At 34.0% G+C, this 9470-nt stretch overlaps 2 protein-coding genes across 2 annotated transcripts in view; both read right to left on the minus strand.

The window, feature by feature from the left end:
• LOC105619305 (Down syndrome cell adhesion molecule-like protein Dscam2) overlaps window positions 1-1195 on the minus strand; it is a 118206-nt gene extending 117011 nt beyond the window's left edge. Inside the window, exon 1 of the mRNA XM_012200828.1 lies at window positions 1081-1195. Within this exon, the coding sequence (XP_012056218.1) occupies window positions 1081-1195 (115 nt within the window). The remainder of the gene's footprint in view (window positions 1-1080) is intronic.
• Window positions 1196-1882: 687 nt separating this feature from the next.
• The window catches only part of LOC105619306 (ctenidin-1-like), a 125534-nt gene continuing 117946 nt past the window's right edge, over window positions 1883-9470 (minus strand). Inside the window, exon 4 of the mRNA XM_012200829.1 lies at window positions 1883-2013. Coding sequence (XP_012056219.1) covers window positions 1883-2013 — 131 coding nt within the window. The remainder of the gene's footprint in view (window positions 2014-9470) is intronic.

Raw genomic sequence — 9470 nt, forward strand, 5'->3', positions numbered from 1 at the left:
CTCTCTCTCTCTCTCTGAGTTGAAAAAAATCAGCGGCAAGAGTTATAATTTAACGGATACCTTTTACTATGTCTTTTTTAATAAATTAATTTTTAAATCAATACGTGATTTTATGAGTTTATTAGACGAATTAGATTTGTTATTAACACTATTGACAGATTGAACTTGTAAACGAAAGGAGCAGATTATACATCCGCACATTTATCCGAGCAATCACATGCTGCAGCAGCGAATAAACGCCAACATTGCGCTGTTTAAAGCCAGATAGAACGTGTTTGTGCCGAGTAACACGAACCATGGTTGTGTTGCTGTGGTATAATAATTATACTTCGTTATTGATCACATACCGGATTCTGCAGTAATGATCCGAAGGGGCCCAGGTCCAATTTAGAATCATACAATACGGGTGTCGGCTTACATCTCTCGTTAGCGATGCACCATTATACAATGCATCAGAGATAGTATAATATTTATATTGGTGAATGTGAAAATCGCAATTATGAATGATAAAATTTTCATATTTAGAGGTCCATAATCAGGTATCTGAATTCCTGGAATTCTCGTTTATGTGATTAATCAATATACCGCGTGTTCTACTTTAAACAATCTCATAAATAAAATAAATATGTTTAAAAAATTTATTAATAAAAATTTGAATAATGAGGATTAATAATTTTATTTGAAATAAAATCAGAGACGCATTATCATAATGAAACTTTCTGCTTTATAATGTGTGTTTACAGAAACATACCCTTACAGGTACAGCAATTGTACACACATACACAAGCAGTTCACCCAACAGTCATGTCATCTACTTTGCAGTTAATTATAAATTGAAATCAAAATTCAATATTAGCCATATGTTGCAGTATGTTATAGTAGTATACTATAGATTTCTCGATAATAGAAGCCATTTATATCGCAAATTCGGCTATCGCATATTGCCCCTTTAAATGCGACCTGATGTTCCCGCGTGTAGCGAGTTAGCGAGATAGATTTTGCCTTGTAAAGTTTATCGCTTTTGGACGGCTTGAGGACCTCGTGTTCGTCGTGTGGGAGATATTACAGGAGAGGTCTTACGTTCGCGCAGAGGACTATTGGAGCAAGGTGGACTAAAGCAGGCAGGATACGAGAGGACACCGATGATTTCCCAGGAGATCGTGTCTACCCTCTCATCCTCCATCGTCAACGTCATCCTTCCCAATGGTATTTCTTTCCCCCTTTTCCTTATCCCCCTGAGCGTATCTTATATCTTAGGCAGTTCAAGTCGTTATTCCTTCTTCCTCCCTCTCGTCGACGCGTTTCATTAGTCTCTACCTGAATTTCAATAGCAACAAAAGCTCGAAGATGGAAGACTAAAGTAAAGAGAAAGGAGTTTTCTTGTTAAGAAATTGCTATGGAAATTCTATTAGAAGCATTCTCTAAATCGTATATTATAAGTCAGAATATGATATTCTATATTACAACGAGTAAAATATTATATTACACTGAACGTTTTAGGATTACCAAAAATTCACGTAATTATTCTACATCAAATATATAAAGTTTCATATTAATATACGAGGTGTCTTAGGATTACTAGAAATACGCTAAGTAACGTGCCCCCGGCGTTTTAAGGGAAGCGGTTGTTACGTGATGCTCTTTCCCCCTGTAACTTCCGCTCACGTAGGCGGAATAAATTCGGGCGGAAACGAGGGATATTTTATACGACGCATAAAATTGCGGCCGATGTCGTCAATTTGTTTTTCGCCTAACTTTTCCTCCTCTCATCTTCTTTTCTCGTTTTCTTTTTCTTTTTATCGCCATGCGATATCGTTTAGCTTCAGGAGGATCGCGGCTTTATGGTGTTTCAGACGGAAAACGCCTCTGCGTGCCGCTGTCCTTATTCATCTTTCTCAGGAAAAACCTCTCCATCGCACCTGCGAGGTCTTATCTCGAAGTTGCAGGCGCATCTTGGATACAACGCGCCTTGGGGTGTTCTCTCGAGACCACCCCGTTCTCCGTCTCCTCTACCTATTTGGGGGATATGCAATGCACTATGCAATATCGTGCATTTCAAGGAAACTTCTAAGTAGGTTTTCACATGCATTTTGCATGTATCCTCAGTGCTTCACGCTTCGAGATGATTGCATCGACAAAACATGTGCTATGTATACGCGTGTTTTATCTATCTGATTTTATGTGATATTTTCCTCTTGGTTGTTCCTCATATTTACGTAAGAGTGGTCAGTATTGCCGATATTATTGTAAAATGCAAAATAAGTTGTTGGAATATTTTATTGCGATACTAAACCGTTCTATATGTATCACATTTTGATCGGCGAAATATCGATTTGCTTTTTATTTTTATCATACAAATTATATGTAATATTATGCATATAAAGTTTTAGCAACATATATTTCTAGTTTTTTCTCAATATTTTTTGGTACAAATTTCAATATTATGCTAACTTTTCATTAAAGAAAACCAATATAATCTAATTTATACCTTACTGGTCTCTTAAAATTTATTATATGATCATATCATTTGAATCAACATAATTAAAAAGCTCCAAAAAAATAAGATATAAAAAATTTTTACAGAAAAAGGATAATATTAACAAATGAAATCATTAAATATTAGAGAAAAAAGTTGTGAAATAAAATATTAAGTAAGATAATAAATTGTGTTTTAGATTAAATAGACTCGAACAGACTAACAAGGTTAAGATTTCTTTTTTCATCTTTTATCAATTATATTATATACAGTGTTTTAAGTTATTTTATATCTGTTACATCTTTTATTTAACGTCACAGATACGCATTTCGCGCGTACTATTAGCTTTTTAATTTTACTATATTTGCTCAAATATAATTAATATTGCAATAATTAAAATATAATTATTATTATTAATCTATTATTTTATTCTTACTCCCTCGATATACGACTCAATATAAAATTGTCATTTTGCAATCAAAAATTGCCATTGATGAAGTAAACGTAACGAGAGAACCAGAAATCAGGAAAAAAATATCGCGGAAAAAATAACAATAATACATTTTCGAGAAGATTTTGATATATTCAAATATCGATTTTAATTTGCCATTTTTTAAAGAGTTAAAATTGTATTTTACAGTTTACGCGTTTTATAGCTGTTGTATGTTTTATTTTTACATACAGTTCGATGTTAAACTATGCCCATTTGTAATTCTACTCGGCGCGATTCAATTATTTATAATATTTATAATATTTATAATATTCGAACGAGTGTGAACGACTTGTTCGCATATATTTGATATATTTTCCGTCTGTCGGTTTTGTACGTTCGTCCGAGCGCTAAAAACCACTACCTGACGGAAATTCGATATAAGCAAGACGTACTACAAACTGGCATGAATTTCTAGATATAGGTCACTGTCTCTGCGCAAGCTGTATCAATTTCGTCCGGCATTCGCCACGCGTCATTACTTTTGTACAACTGCATTGCCATTACTTTCGCATACTGTGTATGTACCTAGTCGCCTAACATATGTATTAGAATCGTTGTGAAAAGAGGGAGTAGAGAGTCGTGCACATTAATATGTGTACTGCCTTGATTTATGAATTTATCCAAATAGAAAAATAGAAAATCATTCTGTCGTTAAAAAAAAATGATTACTCAATTTACTTTCTTCCTTTTAAGTATTAAGTATTAAGTAATGATTTTTTAATCAAAATTATCTTTAATAAATAAAAATTATTATTTTCTTGATAATGATCTTAAAATATATTTATTACAAATCTGAGGAAAATATATTATTTCTACATAAAACAAGAATTTATTTTCTTTTGAAGAATATTATAAAATTGATTGAAGAAACGATTTTATATAATAAGCATTATAATAACCTTTATATAATAAGCAAATCAAATTTGTTTTAATTTAGTAAATATGAAATTGATTTAAGTATTAAACTTACTAAAATTCAGAATATATTTTAAATAAACTTGATGCTTTTGATGAATTTATGATAGATTTACGGTTACATGAATTTTTGAAATGCTTGAAACAAGTGTAATTATTACGTACAGTACAATTTTTTTGTGTCGATACGCATGAATCGTTTATCTGGAGATGCATTCGAGGAGAATTTACAATTAGCACTATTTGTGTCATTCTATCCTTATTCTATGACAAGGGGTTTCCATGCTCCAACATGCTCTATAACATGTTTCTACTATAATTCCTACTCACTACAACGTTGGAATATATAGGAGCTGTGGGTAGGAACATGTTGGAGCATATTGGAACATATGCAACACGAATAAATCTTAATAAATGATAAAGATATGACATAACAAATAGAATTAATAGCCTCTCTTCGTATTTTGGATATTTCAGAGAAGCGCTCGAAAGACTCGCGTTTACGCGAGAGAAAACACTCTTCAAACTACCTTCTTTATTGAATTGCATGTCCGCTCGCGTAGTTCGATTTTTTTCGATCAAAGGAGAGAACGATCACTATCCTATTGAACCGAGTGCTTCCTTCTACGCGATTGCATTCTCTGTTCACTCTCTCGTTCACCCATCTACATCTATTACACCTGCATAGCCGCTTATCTCGAGACTCCAGGCGCACCTAACGTAGATTTCTCTCTCTGTCTCTCTATCTATCTTTCTTTCTCTCTCCGCATCCCTTTCCATTCTCTCGCTAATCTCCCGCAGGGAGCACAAATTCGCAACCCAATCGTCCGTGTGAGTTCGAATTAACGCAGATAACGTCTGCGCAAATATCCTTTGATGGTAGTTTGATAAGTTCTTATGAGTAAAAGGATATAAGCTTGATAAATAACTTGTTTCTGATACATTGTTTCTGATAATTTTCATTAAATAAATACATTTAATTTGATAGAATTTGATTTAGGATAACTCCGGTATATACGCCACATCTTTCAAAAACTTAATTTATTAAGTATTATTTACTATGTTAAAGTAAACGAATTATATCAGTAAAAACTTTGTACTATCTATGAAAAAAAATATTAAAAATCCGAAATATTTATTTTTCATATTAAAAAATAAGCTTTTTGAAACCCTTGCATTTTTGCCGTATATCCTAGGGGTGGGATATATGGCTACTATAGGGGGAAAGAGGATATGTACAGCTCATGAAAAATTTATAAATAATGCATATAAATAAGACGTAAAATGACATAATAACTTATAAAATGTGTTTATAAAGTTTTATTAAGAAATAAGAATGATAAATATATATATATGAAGTAATAAATAATAATTACAATCTTCCTACATGTATTACAAGTGTTATGACATGAAGTACATATTTCATATAATGCTTTTATTACATTTAGTGCACTGAATTCAATCTGCGCAGTTTGTATGCTTTGGGCATAAATCCCGCTCGCTAAAGATGCCGTATATTCCAAACAGGTAAGATATACAACCTAAACAACAAACTAAACAAAGAATACAGAGCAAAGTACTTATATTTTGTTATACAACATGCCTTACTATTTGTCTACACTCATCACGAAATAAAAAACTAAGGCCCATTTTCACAATATATAGTTATCTAAAGATTAAAGGTTACCAACAGATTCATCAATGAAATTTATTCATGAATTTCTTGGTTACCTTTAATGTACACATTTTCAAGAGGGAGATCAGAGTGCGATTACATCGTCGTTTTGTTCGTTTTATATAACGTGACTGAATGTCATGATTGATAGTAATTTTTACAAACACGCGCGAACACCTGTAAGAATTAATTCCACGTAGATGATCAAACGCGATAGTTTCCCCTTAACAACGTCTACGCTATGTAATAAGGCGTCGAGTCATTGACTTATGATGACAGGCATTGACTTATATACTGACACAGTTGTTAGCTTATTATTCATTTATCAGTTTCTGAATTTTGTGAGACAATATGTGGCCATTTCTTGTTAAATCTTTTTCTGTTTAATCTTTTAGGCATATTCAGATTTCTGGATGTTCCCCGCGTGTCATGTCATTCTTGTTTAACATTCGGTAAACAATGAGGATAGAGTGATACCTGAGCCTGTATTCTGTAACTTGATATGAAGTCATGACGACAATTGCACAGTTTTTTTATTATATAGAATATCTGAGTCTAACTGTCATTATAAATACATAACGATTGTATAACGAATTACAGAATTTCGTTGCTGTGTAGCTCGAATAGAAAATATAGCCTAAGTGCGTAGATGTGATCCTAAAGCCTTGTGTTCACGATGCAAGAACTCGATTCTATTCTCGGATTGTGAAATATGTAGCCAGCTTATAGTTATTTTTACGGAAAACCGGCAAGTTGATTGGATATACATTTCTCGATTCGAGAACTCGGATCTAGCATTGTGAATATAAGGTTTAAAATAAAGTTTGGCAAATGTGGATCAAAATGACGGATAGAAAGAGATAACAGATATTATTTTCTTTCTCGTATAAACGCAGAAAATATCAGAATATGTGACAGACAATACGTAACGGTAACACCTGAAGAAATTGATCAATCGAATTGATCAATTGACCGAATTATTTAATTGTAATTTGTTAATTTTTAACTTCTTTGACAAGGCTTTACTCATCTGCTTATAGCTATTTATCTCTTTCTTTTCTTCAAAACTATTTATCTCTTTCTCATTTTCTTATAAAGTACGAAGCTATCCCGGGCTATCCGAGGAATACTGAATGGACCAAAATGAAGAATCAATCAGAAGTTGAGCCCGCTTTCGTCAAACTCTTATTATAGTATTTCTATCCTAAAATATAGTTTTCTTTAAAATTTGTTCTGGAAGAAGAAAATAAAAAATATTGGTCAGATGCTCAATTTTATATCTTAAAGCTCATTACTTTTTCCTATCTCATAAAGGTATAACTTATATAAATTTAACTGCAACATAATATATTAATAAAAAATATATACAATTATGAAATTAAATTTTTTGGCGTGTTTGAACACTCTATTTATCAAAACTCATATTTTTAAATTTTTATTATCTACCTATTTAAAGATTACTGCTATTTTACGATGAGACAATAGATTTGTTTTTTTATTGTTATATGTTATAGATTGCACTAAAGTTCTTCTCGCTTTTGCCAAATTCAAATATATTGTACTCATTTTACTTTAAGTAAAGAGTATGTATTAAAGAGTATTCGGCTATAAAAAACAGACTCTATGATCAAAATCTACAATATCGCGAATATATTCAAAGAATAGGCCTGGTATTTTTATTTGTTTTCCGATGTCTCGTTTGTATCGTACCAATACTGATCGGTCGATCAAGAGTCATAAGCATTTTACGCAAGTATAACGACGATGGATGACGCGGGCAAGTTCGTATAACACGAAGTTAGAATCTGACGGACGGGACGGGATAAAAGTTTATACCACCCCAATTGAATTGACGTGTGCTCCGGAAGTGTGCGTCGGTAGAGATAGGCAGTGAGACACGGAAGTGACAGCCCCCGGGTCCGTCCACCCACGTTATTTGTAACGTGAAACAGGACGACACATCGCGAGAATGTTTCTCGTGAAAATATGTCGCGCGAATTTTTCGCGAGCTATGATTTTTTACTTTTTTTTACCAGGGATTTTGGCGGGGAAATATTATTTTTTAGGGAGATCGAGATGGGAGTGGGAAAATATCATTTTTTTCTGCACGAGAAATTTTCACCGGCGGGAAATATTTTTACGGTTTCATATTGCGCGCGGGGAGTCCGCGAATGAATATTATTAATTTCGTTGATGTATATCATGAATCAATAAACGGTTATGATATGATAAACGCCACTTGACATTACCGCATGAATAATTTGTTAATCGCGTCATAATTTTATTTCTCGTATTTTAATAATTCCTCTTGCTCGCGAGAGACATACATTTTCGTTATTCTCAACGTTGGATACGAGCCGATGTGGTGGTTCGATGTATCGGCGCGACCGCCGGAATTTCAGTTCATCGAAAGCGACCCGGAATTTCGCCGAATGATTACGAAACTCTGGGCTAACACCCCATACATCGTGCAGATCGCTTTTGGTTCCGTCGTAAATTCTCGATTAAAACTCTCATACAAGGTGCATCAGGCTACAATTCCTGATTCCGCTCTTTTCCTGTATATCTGTCTCTATTTAACTGATGGACAAAATGATATTATAGATATATATATAACTACATAGCGCATAATAGTATCAAATACAACAGTAAACAAAATAAACTGCAATAAATACACTCCAACTTAAATTGCTAATATTCTTAATCGAGGCATAGTACACTTATTTATCCTTGTCGCGAACCTTCCCCGAGAATAAATTTCGCAGTTTTCCTCCTTCTCTTTTGCGAGCGGCGGGAAAGGAAGGAGAAGGAAGAAGAGCCAGTAAACTAGAACTTCGTCGGCGTAATGATAATGGGGCGCGACGACGCCGGAGGAAAACAATATGTAAATCGTTCGGTGCATCCCAATCAAAGTCGGAATCTGCGACGCGCCGCACTATGCCGGCGAGCTTCCGCGTCTGCCTAACGACGCAATCTAAATTCCAAAGGCTTGTCTCGAAGTGCACCAAGGTATACGTACACCGCTGACTGGATAGAGAAAATCTGTCGTTGTGGCACGGAGAAAAGGATGAAAGAAAAAGAGGACGCAAGAAAATGATTTCCAGGAGGGTTGAGTCGAGTCGCATCGGGATGGACTGCCATTTCGTTCGCTTGCAGCGAGTCCCGCTAACTTTGACGACGATAGTGTCTTTTTGGTCCCAACACGCCGCGCTACTCTGTACGACGCGAGTTCCCGCGTCCGCTCGAATAAGAATCGGGTTTTATGAAAACGCGGAATTCGTGTATTCGTGAGCAAGAAAGAGGTGGAAGTGGAATAAGGGGCTCGACAGCTCGGCTTCAGTTCTGGTCTTCGGGAATAATACCCAGAGTGTTCAACAAATTACATGCGCCAGTGAGAGAAAGCTGGGAACAGCGGGAGGGATTGGAAATATATTGTTGCAGCAAGTTTTTCAACTCTGTATTATTTCCATAATGTATACAGTTTTGGAAAAATATAAAGTTTATTCCTGTAACGCGTAATCGTGACAAGTGTTTCATACTCCTCGTGAATGTTGCATTAGATTGATTGGCGAAAGATGTCATCTTTTATTAAATTTTGTATTAAATAAAGAGATCCAGAGTTTAAAAAAAAATAATTTAAAACGTTTTTAAATAAATGAAAATATTTTTAATTGGAAAAGGTGTATTAAAACCACCGCTACCAGTGCAACAACTTTGCTTTGATTTTATTGCGTTTACTTTTAACTTTATTACATATATATCAGATAAAAATTTGTCTCATATACGTCAAATAAACGTCAATAAATGAACTAATTTAATAGAACTAGATTAAATAGCTGATTACTTTTATGACATGTTTTGAAAAAAAGATCAATTTTTANCAATTTTTAATATATTATATACATACACAC

The sequence above is a fragment of the Atta cephalotes genome (genome assembly GCF_000143395.1).
Source record: "Atta cephalotes unplaced genomic scaffold scaffold00020, whole genome shotgun sequence".
In the NCBI taxonomy this organism is placed as follows: domain Eukaryota; kingdom Metazoa; phylum Arthropoda; class Insecta; order Hymenoptera; family Formicidae; genus Atta; species Atta cephalotes.